The 24113-nt window shown below is 42.4% G+C and overlaps 1 protein-coding gene across 1 annotated transcript; it reads left to right on the top strand.

Annotated features, from left to right (window-relative positions):
• The first annotated feature begins 2570 nt into the window (after positions 1-2570).
• Positions 2571-24084, top strand: LOC128705472 (uncharacterized). The gene is made up of 10 exons (XM_070104018.1): positions 2571-4701; positions 5788-6058; positions 7469-8359; positions 8800-8991; positions 13958-14112; positions 15408-15695; positions 15926-16211; positions 16807-17790; positions 18165-18356; positions 21807-24084. Exons 1-10 carry the CDS (start codon positions 4243-4245, stop codon positions 21968-21970), a joined length of 3882 nt encoding a protein of 1293 aa, XP_069960119.1. The 5' UTR covers positions 2571-4242; the 3' UTR covers positions 21971-24084.
• Positions 24085-24113: the final 29 nt, after the last annotated feature.

The following is a 24113-nucleotide window of genomic DNA, read 5'->3' as shown; positions in this document are numbered from 1 at the left end:
TAAGACCTGATGCCTGACAAACCTTATCTAGCCTAACTTCTCCCTAATGGAAGGCCTCAGTCAGACGACCCAAAGCTCCAGCTGTGGGTCATCATGTGACTAACATCTGCGCCAGGAAACACTTCTGTTTTCTGATGAATCTCACCTAACCTAACCTATGCACGTACTTGCCCTAATTCGTCAACATTTTTCATGACGTTTTTTCAGCTTTTTTTTTTTTTTTACCTAGCCCAGGGGGCTCTCACTGGACATACCCCAAATGCCCATATAGCCAGTCCACATCTGCCCAGCAGTCTAGATTTACTGATTGCACTTAGTACTGTGTGACCTTTGTGGGTTTAGTACTTTCTTTTGATTGCAATAATAATAATGTTGATTGCACTGATAACTATGACTCCCCCAGCTGCCCCCATCATCAAGGTTAATATAAGAATAATAGAAAAAATGGGCACAGTGCAGTGGGTGAAACAATTCACCAGACACCAATAACCAGGACAGGGAGTCATGTCAGTTTTGTCCATCTTTCAGCACCAACAATCAGGACAGGGAATCATGTCAGTTTTGTCCATCTTTCAGCACCAACAATCAGGACAGGGAATCATGTCAGTTTTGTCCATCTTTCAGCACCAACAATCAGGACAGGGAATCATGTCAGTTTTGTCCATCTTTCAGCACCAACAATCAGGACAGGGAATCATGTCAGTTTTGTCCATCTTTCAGCACCAACAATCAGGACAGGGAGTCATGTCAGTTTTGTCTATCTTTCAAATAACCAATAAAAATATCTGAGCATCGTCGCCAAACTCACATCAGCAGCAATACACTTAATGAAGACATTCTCATATATACCTCCTCAGGTATACTCGTATATACTTCTGCAAAGACGGTATGTCAATGTATACTCCGTAACTATTATTGCATTCATGGGAAAGCGCTAAACCCATAGGGGGCCACAAAGTGCAAGATAAATGGGAGGAACTTGGGTTTTGATCCGAGGAAAGGGAGTAGCTCAAATTCCCAAGATCAAGAACCCTTCCACCAGCATGAAGGCAGTCAGTCCTCTTGAAGGGTTGGATATACCCATATGTATATTACCTGGAGTTTACCTGGAGAGAGTTCCGGGGGTCAACGCCCCCGCGGCCCGGTCTGTGACCAGGCCTCCTGGTGGATCAGAGCCTGATCAACCAGGCTGTTACTGCTGGCTGCACGCAAACCAACGTACGAGCCACAGCCCGGCTGGTCAGGAACCGACTTTAGGTGCTTGTCCAGTGCCAGCTTGAAGACTGCCAGGGGTCTGTTGGTAATCCCCCTTATGTATGCTGGGAGGCAGTTGAACAGTCTCGGGCCCCTGACACTTATTGTATGGTCTCTTAACGTGTTAGTGACACCCCTGCTTTTCATTGGAGGGATGTTGCATCGTCTACCAAGTCTTTTGCTTTCGTAGTGAGTGATTTTCGTGTGCAAGTTTGGTACTAGTCCCTCTAGGATTTTCCAGGTGTATATAATCATGTATCTCTCCCGCCTGCGTTCCAGGGAATACAGGTTTAGGAACCTCAAGCGCTCCCAGTAATTGAGGTGTTTTATCTCCGTTATGCGCGCCGTGAAGGTTCTCTGTACATTTTCTAGGTCAGCAATTTCACCTGCCTTGAAAGGTGCTGTTAGTGTGCAGCAATATTCCAGCCTAGATAGAACAAGTGACCTGAAGAGTGTCATTGTATGTATATATATATATATATATATATATATATATATATATATATATATATATATATATATATATATATATATATATATATATATATACATTATATATATATACATCATATATATATATACATTATATATATATATACATTTTATATATATATATATATATATATATATATATATATATATATATATATATATATATATATATATATATATATATATATATATATATATATATATATATATATATATATACATATATATATATATATATATATATATATATATATATATATATATATATATATAATGTATATATATATATATATATATATATATATATATATATATATACATTATATATATATATATATATATATAATGTATATATATATATATATATATATATATATATATATATATATATATATATACATTATATATATATATATATATATATATATATATATATATATATATAAATATACATTATATATATATATATATAATGTATATTTATATATATATATATATATATAATGTATATATATATATAATATGTATATATATATAATATGTATATATATATAATGTATATATATATAATATATATATATATAATATATATATATATATATATATATATATATATATATATATATATATATATATATATATATATATATATATATATATATATACCTCCTGAGGTATAAAGGACCCTCCTCACCCCTGCTAACCTCAACAGCCTGATTGATCAAGTTGTGAACCAACCTGGTCTCGGACTGGACCACGGGCAGGAAGGGACAATAATATAATTTTTTATTTCTACGAGTATATGATACAACTTATACAGACCATAGCTGACATCAATAACATATTATACAGAAAGCCCCTAGATATGCAGAGAAGCAATTTAAGTTAAATTTGTCCCCAGGATGCGACCCACACCAGTCGACTAACACCCAGGTACCTATTTTTACTGCTAGGTGAACATGGACAGCAGGTGTCTCCAGGAAACACATCCAAATCTTTTGCACCCGTACCGTGGATCGAACCACAGACTTCAGTGTGCGAGGTGAGTGCGCTACCCACCCAGCTACGGGGCACACCAAATGTAATATTACACTCTCGTCTATCCCTGTGAATTACCCCTTACCCTTTCCTCCCCTTCTCTCCTTCCCTCGCAGCATGATGCAGACAATTGACTTCATCCTGCTTACCAGAGGTGAGAAACTGTTGTTGAAACCAACAGTCAGTAGTCACGAGGAAAGCAGCTGACGGTAGACACGGGAAGAGGAGCTGACAGTCAGTAGACACGAGGAGAGCAGCTGACAGTAGACACGAGAAGAGGAGCTGACAGTCAGTAGACACGAGGAGAGCAGCTGACAGTAGACACGAGAAGAGGAGCTGGCAGTAGACACGAGGAGAGCAGCTGACAGTAGACACGAGAAGAGGAGCTGACAGTCAGTAGACACGAGGAGACCAGTTGACAGTAGACATGAGAAGAGGAGCTGGCAGTAGACACGAGGAGAGCAGCTGACAGTAGACACGAGAAGAGGAGTTGACAGTCAGTAGACACGAGGAGAGCAGCTGACAGTAGACACGAGAAGAGGAGCTGATAGTCAGTAGACACGAGGAGAGCAACTGACAGTCAACAGACACAAGGAGAGGAGCTGGCAGTCAGTAAACACGACAAGAAGAGCTGACAGTCTGGTATACGATAAGGAAAGATTGTCTATCACCTCTTACACCAGTGTTTCCGACAGATAATGAAGTTCAGTGATTCCGCATAATGTCAAGGAAAATAATGTGCGTGTATGTGCATTTGTGTTCATGTGTATAAGGAAAGACGAAGCATACACAGGGGCTGTCACCATGACTAGTGGGTTTAGTACCGTGTTAAACACTGCACTGGCTGAGGGTACAGTATTTAAGTCACTTCTCCCAGCTGTTAATTCTGGGATATAACAACGAAATGCCAGCTGGTAGGTCACTGGCTACTTGATCACTGATACCCAGAAGTGCCCTGTCTAGTGTTTACCAAGAAGGTCATTTGATAATGGAGAGGCACATTCCCCGGAGGGGCAGAGTCAAGTCTCATCTTCCTAGTGTTTCCGTCTCTCATTTCGATGTTAGAGAGAATAGTTATCAGGAGGAGAAATCTCCAAGTAACTTCAGTGAATCCTGAAGAAGAAGACGAAGAAGAATGCTGGCATTATCATCTTGTCATTGTTGCCTCAAAATTGTTATTTTTGAGATGCTCGTTTTTAAAATGTAAATCATCTATGTCTATGACAATGTGAATCTTTTCCAGGTATGTGAAAAATGTGAGTGATCTGTGTTTATAAAAAGTGTGAATAGGCCCATGGAAAAACGCGAATACTCTGGGTGTTAGAAAAATGAAGCAAGCCTGACACGAAACATTCAAATTTTTATCTCTGTGTTTGTATAGGGACTTTGGAAGTGTCACATCAGCAAAAGTGACAGCGGGTGAGACAAGACGTCAGCAGAAATATATCTCACAGCGATATGGAATCATCAGCGAGCGTGAACGAAGATCTGAGTCTCAACAACCAGACCAACCAAAATCATATTCTTGAGGACTCAAGAGATGTCACTTTCTCGGCATGTAGCCTACAAGATTGCACAAGAGATGTCACCACCGGGGATTTCAGCCTACAAGATAACTCAGATGTCACTACCAGGGGCAGCTGCAGCCTAGAGGATAACTCAGATGTCACTACCAGGGGCAGCTGCAGCCTAGAGGATAACTCAGATGTCACTACCAGGAGCTGCAGCCTAAAGGAGAAATTACATCAGAAGCAGAATTGTCCAGAGGAGAAACAAGAACCAGAAGAGCAACATGTGTCGATGATACAGCAGCAGGAGCAGGAGAATAACCATCTGGTGCCAGAGAAACGACATAGTCCCGAGCCTCCCGACGGAGGCTGGGGTTGGGTAGTTGCTGCCGGAGTTTTCTTAATAGCAGTGAGTTTCACCTACTTAATTAAGTATTTCTCTTACTTGCTATGTAAGTCTTTACATTAAACCGCAAAATTGTACTTTGCAACTCTGCATTATGTTTAAAAAACCACTTATATATATATAGTTGGGACCTGACGATCTGTTGGATATATATATATATATATATATATATATATATATATATATATATATATATATATATATATATATATATATATATATATATATATATATGTATGTATACGCGAATAAGTGATTTTTAAGCAATTAACAAACTGCAACTGGCCGGGGATCGAACCCGTGTTATTTTATGTAAGACCTATATTTCGAATACTTCGTCCAGTTTCCCACCTTGTACATATTCGCTTAAAGTTTACTCTAACAAGTTTTATATTTGGAATTATTATTGATTGATGGTGAGGTGGCAAACAGCCTTAATGATCTTAGTTTGTCATAGGCTTTAAGACCAATTAACCAACCAGAGATAGGCATATCCTCTCTAAAATACAACACTGGGAAAGGAAACTGGGGTCGTTTTTCCAGACCAGTTGTCACCTTGTGCATGGTCAGCCTTATAAAACAGATGAAAAACCTACCATAACATCTATCTGTCTAATGGTTATAATTATAACTAGTTTTTTAAAGGAGTGGGCCAGTAAGCCAGTGGAAGGCCTCGGTGAGATGACCAAAAGCACCAGCTGTGGGTCATCATATGACTAAGACCCACATCAGGAAACACTTGTCCTGTTTCCTGATAAGTCTTACCTAACCCTACTATCACATCTTACGATGTGAGGGTGTGCCAGGAATTACTGGGTTTCGAACCTGTGCAAATAAGCCCTAATCCTATTAACTCAACTGTTCCATGAAGGCTACAATTCATTCCTTGAGTTGTTTGTTATATTTCACTACGATATCTTCGAATTATGATGTGATAATATTGTTTTGGCGTGGTCTGGCAAGCCAGGGAAAGGCCTCAGTCAAATGACCAAAAACTCCACTAAGTGGGTCATCCCAGGACATTAAAAAATTTTCACATTGTACTTGGTATAATACCCCCGTTTAGTACTTATAAATTCTTTCTCGCAGTTAGTGGTGCCGATGTTGTCCCCGTCCTTCGGTATCCTGTTCTCTCCTCAACTTCTGGAGTGGCAGGTGTCCAGCACCACCGTCGCTGTCATCTACAGCGCCTTCATGGTAGTATGGAAGCTGACTGGTGTCATCGTGGGCTCCCTGGCACGAGAGTTTGGCTTCAGGAAGGTGGCCATGACGGGGACATTGCTCACAGCCTCCTGCCTCACCTTCAGCGCCTTCGCCACCTCTCCTGTCCTCCTCTTCGTGTTTTTCTCACTCGGATGTGGTCAGTAATACTAATACGCGTGCCTTTTAAAATCAGTATATATATACACCTTGAGGTGTATGTCTAAGTTTATCCCTACATAAGAAATTATGTCCCTTAGTGCCAGTGGTTCGATCCCCGATACGGGTGGAAAATTGGGCTTGTTTCCTCAAGACACATAAGAACATAAGAACATAAGAAAGGAGGAACACTGCAGCAGGCCTGTTGGCCCATACTAGGCAGGTCCTTTACAATTCATCCCACTAACAAACATTTGACCAACTATCCCTATTCACCTGGCAGTAAGTAGGTACCTGGGTGTTAATCGACTGGTGTGGGTAGCATCCTGGGGACAAAACCTAAGTTGCCAGAAATGCTCTGTATAATCATGGTCTTTCTGTATAGCATGTCACTAATGTCAGCTATGGTGTGTATAGGTTGTATCATGTACTTGTAAAAATAAAGATTTATTATTATTATTATTATTATTATTATTATTATTATTATTATTATTATTATTATTATTATTATCATTCCTAACTACTAATGGTATAACTTATATTTCCGTTTTCTGCCAGTGTGTTTATTCTCCTTTCTACATATTTTACACTTGGGTATAACATATTTTCCCATATAAGTCATTTGTCAGGAAACAGGGCAAGTGTTTCCTGACGAGGGTCTTAGTCATATGATGACCATCAGTTGGAACCTTTGGTCATCTGACCGAAGCCTTCTACTGGCCTTTCCCTCCACCCTTCTAAAAAATCTGGTTGTGATTATATATAATAGTCACTAGCAGTATGTAGCAGTTATCTTAAAATTTTATTACAATTATATTTCCTGGCAATAATCATTAAGGGATTCGTTTAACTTTAACATAAAGAGTTGAAAATGGTCATAAATGCTTATGATCTATATCGAAATTCATAGTTAACTTTCAATTTCTCTCTTTCGCTCTCTCTCACACACACAAGACTCAGATGAATCACAGGGATGTTAGGAAGTATTTCTTCAGTCATAGAGTTGTCAGGAAGTGGAATAGTCTGGAGAGTGATGTAGTGGAGGCAGGATCCATACATAGCTTTAAGAAGAGGTATGATAAAGCTCATGGAGCAGGGAGAGAGTAGTTCTAGTAGCGGCCAGTGAAGAGGCGGGGCCAGGAGCTATGACTACCCCTGCAACCATAATTAGGTGAGTACACTTTATTAGATGAGTTAGTCGAGGACTGGGCCGCGGGGGCATTGACCCCCCCGGAACACCCTTCAGGTACGTAGGTTGATCATTTAACGACCTTTTCTTTCGTTGTGGAAAAGGGAGTGGGGTACGCGAGGGGTTTGTCCAATGATTAACAGTGACATTATATTATTACTCAGTTCATATGCCTTTGACTCACCATTTTGTCACCATCTGACATAACTACAATTGTTTCAGGTTTGGGTAATGGCTTGTCCTGTGTAGGTTACCTCATCCTGGCCCAGTATTTCCAGAGACACAGAGGTCTCGCCAACACCTGCCTCATGGCCGGCGCTGGACTCGGCCACTTCATTAGTCCATTGCTCATCCGCCTCCTGCAGGACAAATATGGCTTCAAAGGTGCTACCATGATCATCGGAGTTATCATCCTTCATGGCTTTGTGGGCGCTGCTTTGTTCCATCCAGTAGAGTGGCATCAGAGAGGTTCCCAAAGGAAAGCATCTCTTGATGATTCTGAGGATGCTGATGCTCTTGTACCAGAGCCGAAGAGCTCCGGTGACAGAAGTTTAAGAGGTGGTGGCTCAAGTGGTTTCAATACTCAGCTGGGCAAGCTCAAAAAGCCAAAGTTCCTTACGCCAACATACTTACAGAATGTGAACGGATGTAAAGACACCATTATGAGTTTTCAGGAGCATGAATCTTTAACCTCAGACAAGGCTGATGCAAACCTGTTTGATCTGCCCTTTGCTAACTCCAACACTCAGGCTAATGATAAGGCTACGTCAGCTGAAAGAGGTGTGAACTGCATATGTGCTATCTGGAGCACCATCATACGCGTGGTTTGCTCAGTCATAAATGACATTCGCATCTTGAGACATCCTTCCTGTCTAATCATAGCCTTAGCATCAACTCTGGTTGTTAATGGAGAGGCTAACTTCACTGTGCTGGTACCATTCGCTATACAGGATGCGGGTCACTCTCTAGAAACGGCAGCCCTGTGTATATCTGTAGCTGGTATATGTAACTTCATCACCAGACTGTGTGTGTCTGCCCTCTCAGACTTCCCTTGGTTCAGGATGAGACTCTGCTACATGACTGCCATTGCTACCCTGGGAATATCAATCATTGGTAGGTACAACTCCATAAAGTGTTTTAAAGTGAGACAAACTGCGTTTTCTGTCCCGCTGCAGTAAATTCTCCAATCTACGACAGGTGGTCCCCCAAATATCCAATGAGGATTAAACTTCCATTTACGCTCAGATTTATATTTATTTATTCCGAATACACCATTTTCAATCTAGAATTTGAAACATTACCTCTCATTACATAAATAACCAGCACATAGAAGGGAGAAGCTTACGGCAACGTTTCGGTCCGACTCTGACCGAGACGTCGTCATAAGCTCCCCTCTCCTATGTGCGGGTTATCTGTGTATTGTTCCAGTCACAATATTGTGCCTTTTTGTTCTTTTCCTCCAATTCTCTGGGTGGTATGCCTGTAGGGTGTTCTGGAGGTAACTGCCCCCGCAGCCCGGTCTAATAATAATAAACGGACTAATTCTCTATTAGTATTCACATTACAGACGAAGTCAGGGTGGCAGGTGGGACTGATGGGCGTCATCGGGTGTGCCATCGGCACCTTCTTCGGTCTTAGCAACCTCCTCATCACCCAGATTGTCGGCCTCTCTAACCTCACCTCTATGTATGGGGCCAAGAACTTCCTAGGAGCCCTCGGCTTTTTCTCCGTTGGACCACTAATCGGCAAGTATAGGGATGATAGTTTCTATTCGTCAGGGATAAAACAGTGTCTCTTGACGTGGGTCTTTACCAGATGACCTGTAACAGGTTAAACACCTGCTGGCATACCTCAGATGGGTCTCACATACCATTTTATATAAAAAAATATTAGTGTATGGTAGTGCATCCTGAGATGATAAGAATTGTACAAATGTAAAGACATTTTTTTTAATTCACTGGTAATTCTTGATTCGCCAGTACTCTTCCGTCCCTGGTCTTTACCAGATGGTGACCCGGCCTTGGCTCTGTCTTGGGAGTGTCTGAGACCTATGTCTGCCGTGGGAGGAGGTACAAGTACCTCCTAATTTTCTGGGACCCACTGTCTCCAGGCCTAGCCCCATTCCCTGCCCTCACGGGGCTCGTAGGGAGAAGCTAGGCCCCTGATCTGCCATCTTTCCCGCCCCAAGGGGCTCGTGGGAATGGCAGTCTTGTGAGCTGCAGGTGGTAGCAAGCTCTGGCTCTGGCACCTTGATAAATTATAGCTGGGTTAAATTAAATTATAGCTGGGTTAAATTAACTTGCTAAATTATTTTAATGCAATTTAAATGTATGAAGTGTTTTTTATCTCTCACTTTATGTATAAACAATTTAAATTAACTATTAAACCAGTTTACCAGCATCAAGCCTAATAAACCAACCTACCAGCACAACACATTAAGTATCAGGGGCCCAAGATTGTTCTAGCAGATGCGATTGATACAATGTTATGGTCCTTGAAGGTGAGATCCTCCGACATAATCACTCCCAGGTCTTTGACGTTGGTGTTTCGCTCTAAATTCTGGCCACAAAATAGAGCGAAACACCAACGTCAAAGACCTGGGAGTGATTATGTCGGAGGATCTCACATTCAAGGACCATAACATTGTATCAATCGCATCTGCTAGAAAAATGACAGGATGGATAATGAGAACCTTCAAAACTAGGGAGGCCAAGCCCATGATGACACTCTTCAGGGCACTTGTTCTATCTAGGCTGGAATATTGCTGCACTCTAACAGCACCTTTCAAGGCAGGTGAAATTGCCGACCTAGAAAATGTACAGAGAACTTTCACGGCGCGCATAACGGAGATAAAACACCTCAATTACTGGGAGCGCTTGAGGTTTCTAAACCTGTATTCCCTGGAACGCAGGAGGGAGAGATACATGATTATATACACCTGGAAAATCCTAGAGGGACTAGTACCGAACTTGCACACGAAAATCACTCACTACGAAAGCAAAAGACTTGGCAGACGATGCACCATCCCCCCAATGAAAAGCAGGGGTGTCACTAGCACGTTAAGAGACCATACAATAAGTGTCAGGGGCCCGAGACTGTTCAACTGCCTCCCAGCACACATAAGGGGGATTACCAACAGACCCCTGGCAGTCTTCAAGCTGGCACTGGACAAGCACCTAAAGTCAGTTCCTGATCAGCCGGGCTGTGGCTCGTACGTTGGTTTGCGTGCAGCCAGCAGCAACAGCCTGGTTGATCAGGCGCTGATCCACCAGGAGGCCTGGTCACAGACCGGGCCGCGGGGGCGTTGACCCCCGAAACTCTCTCCAGGTAAACTCCAGGTAAACTGCCTCCCAACATACATAAGGGGGATTACCAATAGACCCCTGGCTGTCTTCAAGAAGGCGTTGAACAGGCACCTAAAGTCAGTACCTGACCAGCCGGGCTATGGTTCATACGTCAGTTTGCGTGCAGCCAGCAGTAACAACCTAGTTGATCAGACCGTGACCCACTACGAGGCCTAATCTTGGACCGGGCAGGGGGGCGTTGACCCCCGAACCCTCTCCTAGTATTTGTACACAAATAACCCGCACATAGGAGAGATGAGCTTACGACGACTTATCGGTCCGACTTGGACCATTTACAAAGTATGACTTTGTCATACAAAGTCATAGAAAATATGACTGTAAATGGTCCAAGTCGGTCCAGAACGTCGTGGTAAGCTCCTCTCTCCTATGTGCGGGTTATTTGTGTATTATTCCAGTCACGGTACTGTGCCTTTTATGTTCTTACTGTACTTACGTGTACCTGTATCTAAATAACCTTACTAAACCAGGTTCAGTCCCTGGACCCATTATGTACCTCTGTAGTCTTTTGACTACCGCCCACAGGATGGGTATGGGGTGACTACCGCCCACAGGATGGGTATGGGGTGACTACCGCTCACAGGATGGGTATGGGGTGACTACCGCTCACAGGATGGGTATGGGGTGACTACCGCTCACAGGATGGGTATGGGGTGACTACCGCTCACAGGATGGGTATGGGGTGACTACCGCTCACAGGATGGGTATGGGGTGACTACCGCTCACAGGATGGGTATGGGGTGACTACCGCTCACAGGATGGGTATGGGGTGACTACCGCTCACAGGATGGGTATGGGGTGACTACCGCTCACAGGATGGGTATGGGGTGACTACCGCTCACAGGATCGGTATGGGGTGACTACCGCCCACAGGATGGGTATGAGGTGACTACCGCTCACAGGATGGGTATGGGGTGACTACCGCTCACAGGATGGGTATGGGGTGACTACCGCTCACAGGATGGGTATGGGGTGACTACCGCTCACAGGATGGGTATGGGGTGACTACCGCTCACAGGATGGGTATGGGGGTGACTACCGCCCACAGGATGGGTATGGGGTGACTACCGCCCACAGGATGGGTATGGGGTGACTACCGCTTACAGGATGGGTATGGGGTGACTACCGCTCACAGGATGGGTATGGGGTGACTACCGCCCACAGGATGGGTATGGGGTGACTACCGCTCACAGGATGGGTATGGGGTGACTACCGCTCACAGGATGGGTATGGGGTGACTACCGCTCACAGGATGGGTATGGGGTACATAACAAAGATTTATTTTTTATTATCACACTGGCCGATTCCCACCAAGGCAGGGTGACCCGAAAAAGAAAAACTTTCACCATCATTCACTCCATCACTGTCTTGCCAGAAGGGTGCTTTACACTACAGTTTTTAAACTGCAACATTAACACCCCTCCTTCAGAGTGCAGGCACTGTACTTCCCATCTCCAGGACTCAAGTCCGGCCTGCCGGTTTCCCTGAACCCCTTCATAAATGTTACTTTGCTCACACTCCAACAGCACGTCAAGTATTAAAAACCATTTGTCTCCATTCACTCCTATCAAACACGCTCACGCATGCCTGCTGGAAGTCCAAGCCCCTCGCACACAAAACCTTCTTTACCCCCTCCCTCCAACCTTTCCTAGGCCGACCCCTACCCCGCCTTCCTTCCACTACAGACTGATACACTCTTGAAGTCACTGTTTCGCTCCATTCTCTCTACATGTCCGAACCACCTCAACAACCCTTCCTCAGCCCTCTGGACAACAGTTTTGGTAATCCCGCACCTCCTCCTAACTTCCAAACTACGAATTCTCTGCATTATATTCACACCACACATTGCCCTCAGACATGACATCTCCACTGCCTCCAGCCTTCTCCTCGCTGCAACATTCATCACCCATGCTTCACACCCATATAAGAGCGTTGGTAAAACTATACTCTCATACATTCCCCTCTTTGCCTCCAAGGACAAAGTTCTTTGTCTCCAAGGACAAAGTTCTTTGTCTCCACAGACTCCTAAGTGCACCACTCACCCTTTTCCCCTCATTAATTCTATGATTCACCTCATCTTTCATAGACCCATCTGCTGACACGTCCACTTCCAAATATCTGAATACATTAACCTCCTCCATACTCTCTCCCTCCAATCTGATATCCAATCTTTCATCACCTAATCTTTTTGTTATCCTCATAACCTTACTCTTTCCTGAATTCACTTTTAATTTTCTTCTTTTGCACACCCTACCAAATTCATCCACCAATCTCTGCAACTTCTCTTCAGAATCTCCCAAGAGCACAGTGTCATCAGCAAAGAGCAGCTGTGACAACTCCCACTTTGTGTGTGATTCTTTATCTTTTAACTCCACGCCTCTTGCCAAGACCCTTGCATTTACTTCTCTTACAACCCCATCTATAAATATATAAAACAACCACGGTGACATCACACATCCTTGTCTAAGGCCTACTTTTACTGGAAAATAATTTCCCTCTTTCCTACATACTCTAACTTGAGCTTCACTATCCTCGTAAAAACTCCTCACTGCTTTCAGTAACCTACCTCCTACACCATACACCTGCAGCATCTGCCACATTGCCCCCCTATCCACCCTGTCATACGCCTTTTCCAAATCCATAAATGCTACAAAAACCTCTTTAGCTTTATCTAAATACTGTTCACTTATATGTTTCACTGTAAACACCTGGTCAACACACCCCCTACCTTTCCTAAAGCCTCCTTGTTCATCTGCTATCCTATTCTCCGTCTTACTCTAAATTCTTTCAATAATAACTCTTCCATACACTTTACCAGGTATACTCAACAGACTTATCCCCCTATAATTTTTGCACTCTCTTTTGTCCCCTTTGCCTTTATACAAAGGAACTATGCATGCTCTCTGCCAATCCCTAGGTACCTTACCCTCTTCCATACATTTATTAAATAATTGCACCAACCACTCCAAAACTATATCCCCACCTGCTTTTAACATTTCTATCTTTATCCCATCAATCCCGGCTGCCTTACCCCCTTTCATTTTACCTACTGCCTCACGAACTTCCCCCCACACTCACAACTGGCTCTTCCTCACTCCTACAAGATGTTGTTCCTCCTTGCCCTATACACGAAATCACAGCTTCCCTATCTTCATCAACATTTAACAATTCCTCAAAATATTCCTTCCATCTTCCCAATACCTCTAACTCTCCATTTAATAACTCTCCTCTCCTATTTTTAACTGACAAATCCATTTGTTCTCTTGGCTTCCTTAACTTGTTAATCTCACTCCAAAACTTTTTCTTATTTTCAACAAGATATTAAACTAAAATTTACCCACTTTGGCAGGAATGGTCCGGGATGTGAGTGGTAGTTACTTGGTCAGCATGTGGGTCCTGGCTGCCATCACTCTAGCCAGCTTCCTGTCCTGGTTTACGGTTCCAGTCTCCATAAACCATGACTGCCGCAGGACAGCTCAAAAGCCCAGTGTAAAATTTAATATATAACACATGTACATGTATCTACAATGCATATCACGTACAGTGAACTCTTTTTTTTACCAGCTGTTATATTTTGGGTGAGATTTTTTCAGTCGTATTGACCAAAAAAACCCCACTATATAAAGACTTGAGAGAGAGAGAGAGAGAGAGAGAGAGAGAGAGAGAGAGAGAGAGAGTTTATTGAAAGCTGTTTTAATATTTATTGTATATTATAAACCTCAGATGATATTTCAGATTTTTATTTGTGGGCCATAACGTGAAAGTGTAATATCGTGTGTGGTAAGAAAATCGAACTTTGATGGAGGCCTTCCGCTGGCTAACCCCTCCACCCCCTTTAAAAATTATGGTTATGATATAACTAATTGCTAACGAATAATGAACCATTATTGTGCATGTAAAACATTGAAATAATCTCACAAACATTGTACAAGATTTGTAAATGATCCAGAATAAAAATTATTATTATTATTATTATTATTATTATTATTATTATTATTATTATTATTATTATTATTATTATTATTATTATTATTATTATATACATCGAGAGGTGTATGTCTCGTGGTGGATATACATTGGAAAGTTACTTTAGAGATATATATGAGAAGAAGTATCTTTCTCTTTTTTTTTTATTCGCCGGTACTCTCCCGGTCCGGGTCTTTTCCAATAGTGGTGACCCGGAATTGGCTCCCTATCTGGGGAGTATCTCGAGACCTAAGTCTCCCATGGGAGGAGGTAAAAGTACCCCCCTCATCTTTGGGACCAAGTGTCCCCAGGCCTAGCCACAGTCCCCGACCTCACGGGACTCGTAGGGAGAAGCTAGGCCTCTGGTCTGCCATCTGCCCTGCCCCATCCCCCGTGGGGATGGCAGTCTTGTGAGCTGCAGGTGATAGCAGGCTCAGGCTTCTCTCTCTCCCACTTCTGCCACCTCGTCTATTATAACTGCGGAGTTTGATTATTCCAGATTAAATTATGCTGACAGTGCACTGAGATTACCACAAATTACCAGAAAACGATGACACATGAAATATTTAATCAGCAGTCAACACATAAGCAGAAGGCATTGATGTTTATAATCTTGAGTGGTTAACACATGAGTTATCTTGCGTAGGTCGTGGCGGTATTTAGTCTGTTGTTAGTTAAGTAACCCAGCGACAGTGTCTTAGCTATTTTTCCCAATTAATGCGCTTTTTTTTCGTGTTACGAGTGGAATATGTAGCAAGAGCGAGAGTACTGTTTGTGGCTTGAGATGTTAATGTAGTGAACGTTTTGGGGAGTTATTAGTGGGTAGGTGATAACCTCCTCGCATGACTATGGCTCCCATCTCCATGGAGTCTTTGTCAGACAAGGCAAGAGTGACGGACGATCATCGGCACAGCAGCAAAGAGGACTTCAGAACACCTGCTGACGAGGAGAGCCAACAGCACCTAGGGGTGCAACGGATGCAAAAACAACAGCAGCAGGAAAAGGAGACACAGCAACAGCAGGATGTGAAGTGCCTGCAGGATCGGCACCAGCAGGAGGGTCCTCGACCTCCTGACGGAGGCTGGGGCTGGATAATAACTCTCGGCGTCTTCCTAAATTCGGTGAGTAACAAAAAATATATTGATTTTGCAGAAACATTTATAAATATTTAGAGTTTGTACGCTCTCCTGGTTATTCTTGAAGTTCCATTATAATCAATTCCCTTGGCATACTGAGAATAGATCCTTTGCTTACTATATAGGACTAAGGTAGAGGGAACTGGGATTATAGGGACGCGGGAATACCTCTTCTTGGATCACAAATCGACAGTAAGACGTCTAGCTATGTACAGATAACATTGTTGCAGTTAACTACACCGATGTTGTCCCCGTCCTTCGGTATCCTGTTCTCTCCTCAACTTCTGGAGTGGCGAGTGTCCAGCACCACCGTCACTGTAATCTACAGCGCCTACATGGTAGTAAAGAAACTGACTGGTGTCACCGTGGGCTCCCTGGCACGAGAGTTTGGCTTCAGGAAGGTGGCCATGACGGGGTCACTGCTCATTGCCTCCTGCCTCACCTTCAGCGCCTTCGCCACCTCTCCTGTGCTCCTCTTCGTGTTTTTCTCACTCGGATGTGGTCAGTAGCATCCTATATTATTTTATTGAATTAGCTTTTATTCACAAGGATATATTCAGCAATAAGTGTATGTATATCAGTGTATATGCTCTGTGAATTAACTTTAATCTCTATATCAGAGTATCTCTGATTTCTTGTGTACAGCTTACTGCAGCCTTAATGACCTTCGTGCAGTCAATAGACTATAAACCTAATTAACCAAGAAACCAATTTGTATGTGTATACACTAAGAGTGACAGTTCATGTACACTTGTATACATATATCAGTATGTATACAAACGTTTACTTTATTCTTGACTGGTAGTGAGGTTAAACTCAGTCTGAATGACCCTTTTGTAGTAGACTGACTTTATAGCCCAGTTAACCAACCAGTTATGTGAAGATAATTCTTTTTTCTCTCTCTTCATGAGAAACCCAAACGATGTTTGGCCCAGTCAGCCGGCGTAAGCGCCTAGTTTAATTTCAGTTTGTGGGTTTTTGAGAATTATTCCAGTCAAGGAACTGTAACTTGAATTTTTCTTATAGATGCATAATTGAGAGTTAACAGTGTTAAATTCACCAAGTTGTTTATAACTAAAGTTTTGTGATCTTCCAGGTCTGGGAAGTGGACTAACGAGTGTGGGCTTCCTAAAAATTGCTCAGTATTTTGACAAACACCGTGGCTTAGCAAACACCTTTATGACATCTGGCATCGGGCTAGGTAATTTCATGGGTCCTCTTCTCATCGAGCACCTACAGGACGAATATAGTTTCCAGGGCGCTACGATGATCCTTGGAGCCATCCTCCTTCACGGGTTCGTGGGTACGACTCTCTACCAACCAGTTCAGTGGCACATGAAATACCCCAAACGTGAGCGAGATTCCCCAAACAATGAAAATGTCTCTTTGATTTTGCCACAAGAAGAGAACTCAGAAATCACAAAATGCGATAGTTCCATCGTCTCTGTTTTGCAGCAGGAAGATTGTGTGCGGTCAGGCGTAGAGGGACGAACTCATTCACATGAAGGCAGTAGAAGGTGGCATGGAAGCCAATGTTCGCTTACATCTATTGCTTCTAGTAAAAACTCATATGCTATTATCTGTGACCGGGACATAGCTAGCATAGACTCTGTTGGTTCCTTGACAACACTGCGTATTGAGAATCTATCAAAAAACAATGTCAAGACAACATCCTTACCTCAGGAAGAAAATAATGAAGATGTAACAAAAATTAACTTCAACACAACATCTTTACCTAAGAAAAAAAGTCAGGATTGTTTCTGTAAACTTTTCAGTACCATTTTACGGGTCCTTCGTGGCATTGTCAAAGACATGACTATTCTAAGACATCCTCCCGCCTTAATTTTAGCCCTGGAAATCATGCTGAATGTTGGAGGAGAAGCAAACTTCAACGTACTGGTGCCTTTTACTATACAAGCAGCAGGATACTCGCTGCAGACAGCCGCCTGGTGCCTCTCCGTGGCCGGAATATGTAACTTCTTCTCCAGACTAACCGTCTCCTTCCTTTCTGACTATTCTTGGTTCAGCATGAGACTCTGTTATTTGATAGGACTGGCTACCATGAGCACCGCAATCATTGGTAAGTTTTCTCCTTTTTTTTTATCCTCTGATTAGATTTTGCCACTAATGCTGCTAGTTTATTGTGTACCCCGTCTCTATCCTGTGGACGGCAGCACAAGAACATATGGATGCGCAAAAGGCCTAGAAACTAGGCCCCAGAAAGATTTACAGGAGTTCATCTGGATTTTTATTTATAGTTCACTTAAAGGCAGATATAAATATAAATGTAGATATAAATCCAGATGTACTTCAGTAAACTCTTTTGGGACTTAGTTCCATGAAAGGTTAGATTATTTAAGTTATATTTCAATTTTACGAACATGAGTTTAAATTTTTAGTCTTCTCGAGGGCACAAATATCGTTTATAGTCTTTAAGTTGACTCTTGGTGGTAGTATTTACATTGCAGGAGGAGGTGGTGTGGCTGACTGGAGTGATGAGTGTGTGGGGGATTGCAGCAGGCTCCTTCCATGGCCTTAGCAACCTTCTCATGGTCAGGATCGTCGGGGTGTCTAACACCACGGCTATGTTCGGGGCCAGGAATTTCATGATGGCCTTCGGGTTCTTCACTATTGGTCCCTTGATCGGTCAGTCGATTTTATCTTCTTTTTAAGATCTTTTTTTAAACGTATATGTTCATTGTTTTATGTATATTCTTATTTGACTACTACTACTATTACCTCTTCTTCTTCATTACAGTCACTTTCGTGACAGGAAGAGTGTAAATTGGTCGAGTGACAGATGGGTTCCTACGTCTGGAACCATCTTAGTAATGGTAATTCTTTGTCTTATATATGGGGTGAAAACCTAAGAGACGGTAGACATCCCGTTTCCTGACAACAAACCACTACAATGCTGTTTGGTGATTCTCTGTCATGTTACTAAAGGTTTGTTAGAAAACAAGACAAGTGTTTCCTGACGCGGGTCTTAGTTATATGATGTGGAAATTTATTCGGTCCCTAAAGTTCCACAGGACAGCTACGGCGTACAAAGATCCCAGCATGGCCGTGTAAGGAACAGCTGGATAGGGTGGCCCTTAAAGCCAACCAAAACACACACACACCCGGGTTTCAATTCAAATTCAAATTCAAAGTTTATTCTCTATAAGGATTACAATGCTGAGTTTACAGAAATTTGGTTATTGTTTGGTTTACATGTAGTAAAATTGTGATTACAGAGTGTACCACTAGAACGCTTAGCATGGCTAGGCATTTCGGGCATACTTAGTTTTATTCTTAATTGTAAAATATTACAAATTATGAGGTAAGTTGGTCTTATGGCTAAGTGACTAAATACTAGTTAATGAGTTTAGCAAAGTGAATGCTTTTGTTTTGGCACAGTATATAGTTTCAGTATTGGAGTATCACAGGATTCATTATTTTAGATTGAGATTAATATTTCTGTTTATGGTCAAATGAGTGAGCGAGTGTAAGTGTGAACCACCAGGTGGTATTCGTGTAGTTAGTTGACGGGGTGTATCAGGGAGATAAGATGTTTTCTAATGGTAGTTTTGAAGGTGATGAATGTGTCTGCAGTTCTAGAGTTCTCAGGTAGGGTATTCCAGATTTTAGGGCCTTTGACATACATTGAATTTTTGTAAAGGTTTAGTCGGACACGGGGAATGTCGTAGATATGTTTGTGTCTGGTGTTATGCCTGTGGGTTCTGTCACAACTATCAAGAAAGCGTTTTAGGTCAAGGTTGATATTAGAGTTTAAGGCCCTGTAGATATAGATTGCACAGTAGTAAGTGTGGATGTACTGAACTGGGAGTAAGTTTAGATCTTTGAAGAGTGGGGGGGTGTGCTGCCAGGGATGGGATTTAGTGATTATTCTTACTGCAGCTTTTTGTTGGGTTATTATTAGCTTTAGGTGTGTTGCTGCAGTTGATCCCCAAGCACAAATAGCATAGGTGAGGTATGGATAAATAAGTGAGTGGTATAGTGTGAGAAGGGCATTTTGCGGCACGTAGTATCGTATCTTGGAGAGGATCCCAACCGTTTTGGATACTTTTTTGGCTATATGCTGGATATGGGTGCTGAAATTCAGGTTGTTGTCAAGGTATAAGCCTAGGAATTTTCCCCCATTATTTCTGGTAATTAGAGTGTTGTCAATCTTAATGTTAATTTGTGCATCTCCTGCTCTGCTATCAAACATAATATAGTAAGTTTTGTCAGTGTTAAGCGTAAGTTTATTGGCGAAGGTGGTTGGAAGGTACTTCTTAATTGATAGATTTACCCTTCAGGGAAGAAGTAGGTAGTTTATACTGTTAGTACGCTAATATTAGGATTATTGAGGCAACTGTAGATAATAATAATGTAGACCTAAGACCTTAATGTAGGTAGTAATAGGCCGTTAATGTAGGCAAACACTAGGTTATGTTAGCCAGGGAGAACTGGCAAGCCAAGTTTTAATACTGGGATGCAGTGCATTGAGACTGCCGTGCTTTCTTCTAAGACTAGACACCATTGTTTACCTGGAGTTTACCTGGAGAGAGTTCCAGGGGTCAACGCCCCTGCGGCCCAGTCTGTGACAAGGCCTCCTGGTGGATCAGAGACTGATCAACCAGGCTGTTACTGCTGGCTGCACACAATCCAACGTACGAGCCACAGCACGGCTGGTCAGGTACTGATTTTAGGCGCTTGTCCAGTGCCAGCTTGAAGACTCCCAGGGGTCTATTGGTAATCCCCCTTATGTATGCTGGGAGGCAGTTGAACAGTCTTGGGCCCCTGACACTTATTGTATGGTCTCTTAATGTGCTAGTGACACCCCTGCTTTTCATTGGGGGGATGTTGCATCGTCTGCCAAGTCTTTTGCTTTCGTTGTGAGTGATTTTCGTGTGCAAGTTCGGTACTAGACCCTCTAGGATTTTCCAGGTGTATATAATCATGTATCTCTCCCGCCTGCATACCAGGGAATACAGGTTCAGGAACTTTAAGCGCCCCAGTAATTGAGGTGTTTTATCTCCGTTATGTGCGCTGTGAAGATTCTCCGTACATTTTCTAGGTCAGCAATTTCACTTGCCTTGAAAGGTGCTGTTAGTGTGCAGCAATATTCCAGCCTAGATAGAACAAGCGACCTGAAGAGTGTCATCATGGGCTTGGCATCCCTAGTTTTGAAGGTTCTTATTATCCATCCTGTCATTTTTCTAGCAGCTGCAATTGTTATAATGTTAAGGTCCTTGAAGGTGAGATCCTCCAACATGATCACTCCCAGGTCTTTGACGTTGGTTTTTCGCTCTGTTTTGTGGCTGGAATTTGTTTTGTACTCTGATGAAGTTTTGATTTCCTGGTGTTTACCGTATCGGAGTAAGCAGCAAGTGCCGTGATCAGCAGGCGGCACCCCCACGTGTCTTCACATACTAGATCTGGGGAAATCTGGTGGAGGCACCTCAACGCACTGTAGATGTCCTCCTCCATCAGGCCCATACAGTAAGACAAGACCTCCCTTTTTTCTTAGGATCCTGGCCAGTGTCTGGGGAAAATTGCGAGTGAGTCGTGTTGTGGCCTCTGTGCAGCCGGCAGTTCATGACCAGTACATACCGGTGTCTCTTGTCAGCCTAGAAGCTAGTGTCACTCTCTGCATAGTTAGTCTAGGGGATTACACCCCCCTTGGAAATAGGAATTTCTGAGGTGCAGGCAGGTCACTAATAACGAATGAATATTGCAGGAATTAAGGCTCCCGGTTGCACGTGGTTCTGAGGGGAAGTCCATGGGGCTAAAGCTTAGGGAGGTTGAAGACCAGAATAGATTCTCCAACACCAAGTAAGTTAGTCCTTTATACGTGCATGCAGGTGAGGTTTCTTGTAACATCAGTCATTTATGAAAATCTGTCCTATAAGCCACTTGTGAGGCTGAGGTACCGACCTCAGGGCTCGGTGTCAACAGAGCTTGCCAGGGTAGACAACTCACATGGAAGCAGTCCAGACAAATTTTCACATATGATAACCCTCAGCTGGAGCCTTCCACTGGCTTACCCCTCCATCATCATTGTTAGGGTGATTTATGTCTTTCTGTTAACCCCTAGTTTACCTTCCTCAGGTGTGGTTCGTGACGCCAGCGGTAGCTACATTATCACAATGTGGGTGCTGTCTGCTATGATCCTCACCAGCTGCATCCTCTGGTTATTCATGCCTGCCGCCCAGGCCTACGACCAACGCCTAAGGAAAGAGATAGGGGAGAAGGCGGATGCTTCCCTCGTGTGAACTCTTTTAAATCTTATTATATTGTAAAATTGAATAATCATGAATATGGATACATGTGCGTGGGTGCCATTACCAACAAACTGGAGCTTTGGGTACTATGACCAATGTATTCCGCTGGCTTCGGTTCCCCCAAGAACTTAAATATCACGTCAGGTGATGTGAATGTCTTATGTAAAGAATACATGTTGCATTAATTATATCCATATAATATGCTAAGCTGGACGAAAGCTGACAGCATCTAAATCGTGTTCACTCTGACAGAGGAATGACAACCATGCCAGGGCGTGCTGATGAAAGTCCAGGATTCTTTGAAAAGTATATTAAATAATATTCTTCAGTTCAATTCGTGACAGACTGTTTATTGATCACAGGTCCATCAAACTCCCTGCAAAAGAGTTAATGTCCTTCAGAAATAAATTGGTTCAGGTTGGGCAGAATCAAGTCTTCCCAAGTACCGATTAGTACTGATTTTGTCTTCTAAACTGTCAAGGTTAAAACCAATAATTAGAGGACTTAAGACAACCTAACCACATGCAGATTTGACTAGGAAAGAATTAAACTCGGTGAGATTAAGTAACTATTCTTTTAAAGTCATACAAATCAAAAGAAAACTAATTATGAACAACTCGGGAAAGATATTGTATGCCTGTGAGGTAGAGGTACGAGGTAGTGTAGAAATAGCAGTAGTGAGTGAGGGTGTTGGAAGGTGGAGACCAAGTGTTCTCTTAGCAGCTTGTAGGATTGATAAAGTACCTCGTTATCAAGAGAGGAGATTATAAAATACTAAGGTTAGTGGAGATAACCAGATCGATATTCGGGGGTTAAACTCTTAACAATTTACTATAAACAACTATTGTAAATATTTAAGATTATGAAAGACCTAAATACAAATTTACCAAACTTAAATTTAAAAGAAAAAAAAATCGGGTGATATATAATAGTCTAGCATATTAAATTCGTTTTCTTAAACTATTGTTTGCATCAGTTTTCTTTCTATAAATTTTGGGTGAACGAATATATTTTATTTAGGGACCCGTTAAGTTTGATCATCACTATATTTTATTAATACAGCCTATGTACAGTTGATTTTGGTTCTCCCCGAGGTGGAAACCTGGTGGTGGTGGTGTTTGCATTGTCCTTTGACCAGTGTTTAGGTAACTGTCTATTTCTGTTAAATTTTAACACACCCACCTGTGTGCGGGTGGTAGGTGGGTCTCATGAAGATCTGGTAAACTAGTACGATATGATGTGCTGTGAGCACAGACGTTATTGTTAATTAGGTGTCGTAATGGTTGCATGTCGTACATTATTTTAAAACAGAAGTACTGTTTATGTTCCTAAACATACATGCTATAGGTTGAGCTATGTGATTATTTCGGATCTATTATGGTGGTGGAGGTAGGGGTATATGATTTCATATAGAATGTATTTTGGTGTATTTTTGTGGTGGGATGACACGCTGGGCCATAAACCTATTAAGTGATGTGTCCTTTTATGTGGATTATAAACATTACTAGTCGGCTTGAAGTGTATATAGCGACTGTGAGTAGCAGCACAATTTACATGATGTACTGTGATTATGAAGTCTTTATTGTATACCTGTTTGACAAGGGGTTGTGATTTTTATATATATTCGTTGTGTTGTAATGTTTTAAATAAAATATAAAAAAAAATGATATAACTGCTCAATATTCACGGACGGTTTACCTGGGGAAGGTTTCGGGGGTCAACGCCCCCGCGGCTCGGTCTGAGACCAAGCCTCACGGTGGATCAAGGTCAGATCAATCAGGCTGTTACTACTGGCCGCACGTAAGCTGACGTACGAACCACAGCCCGGCTGGTCAGGTACTGACTTTTGGCGCCTGCCCAGTGCCTTTTTGAAGACAGCCAGGGGTCTGTTGGTAATTCCCCTTATATATGCTGGCAGTCAGTTGAACGGTCTTGGACCCCGGACACTTGTTGTGTTGTCTCTCAATGTACTCGTGGCGCCCCTGCTTTTCATTGGGGGAATGTTGCATCTCCTGCCGAGTCTTTTGCTTTTATAGGGAGTGATTCTCGTGTGCAGCATCCTGATAAAGAATGCACCCCAACAACGTGCTAGTAGTGTCTACAGAGTTGGTTGCAATGGTTGCAGACTCTCCTA

Source organism: Cherax quadricarinatus, chromosome 88 (genome assembly GCF_038502225.1).
Source record: "Cherax quadricarinatus isolate ZL_2023a chromosome 88, ASM3850222v1, whole genome shotgun sequence".
Taxonomy (NCBI): Eukaryota; Metazoa; Arthropoda; class Malacostraca; order Decapoda; family Parastacidae; genus Cherax; species Cherax quadricarinatus.
The sequence above is the reverse complement of the archived record's forward strand: the minus strand, read 5'-3'. Positions and strand labels throughout refer to the sequence as shown.

Excerpts from the sequence above, each read along its gene's own strand:
- LOC128705472 (XM_070104018.1), top strand. The coding sequence starts at position 4,243 with ATGGAATCATCAGCGAGCGTGAACGAAGATCTGAGTCTCAACAACCAG. Across the intron at positions 6,059-7,468 it reads GTTTTTCTCACTCGGATGTG|GTTTGGGTAATGGCTTGTCC; the intron begins GTCAGTAATACT and ends CAATTGTTTCAG. Across the intron at positions 8,360-8,799 it reads CCTGGGAATATCAATCATTG|TATTCACATTACAGACGAAG; the intron begins GTAGGTACAACT and ends ATTCTCTATTAG.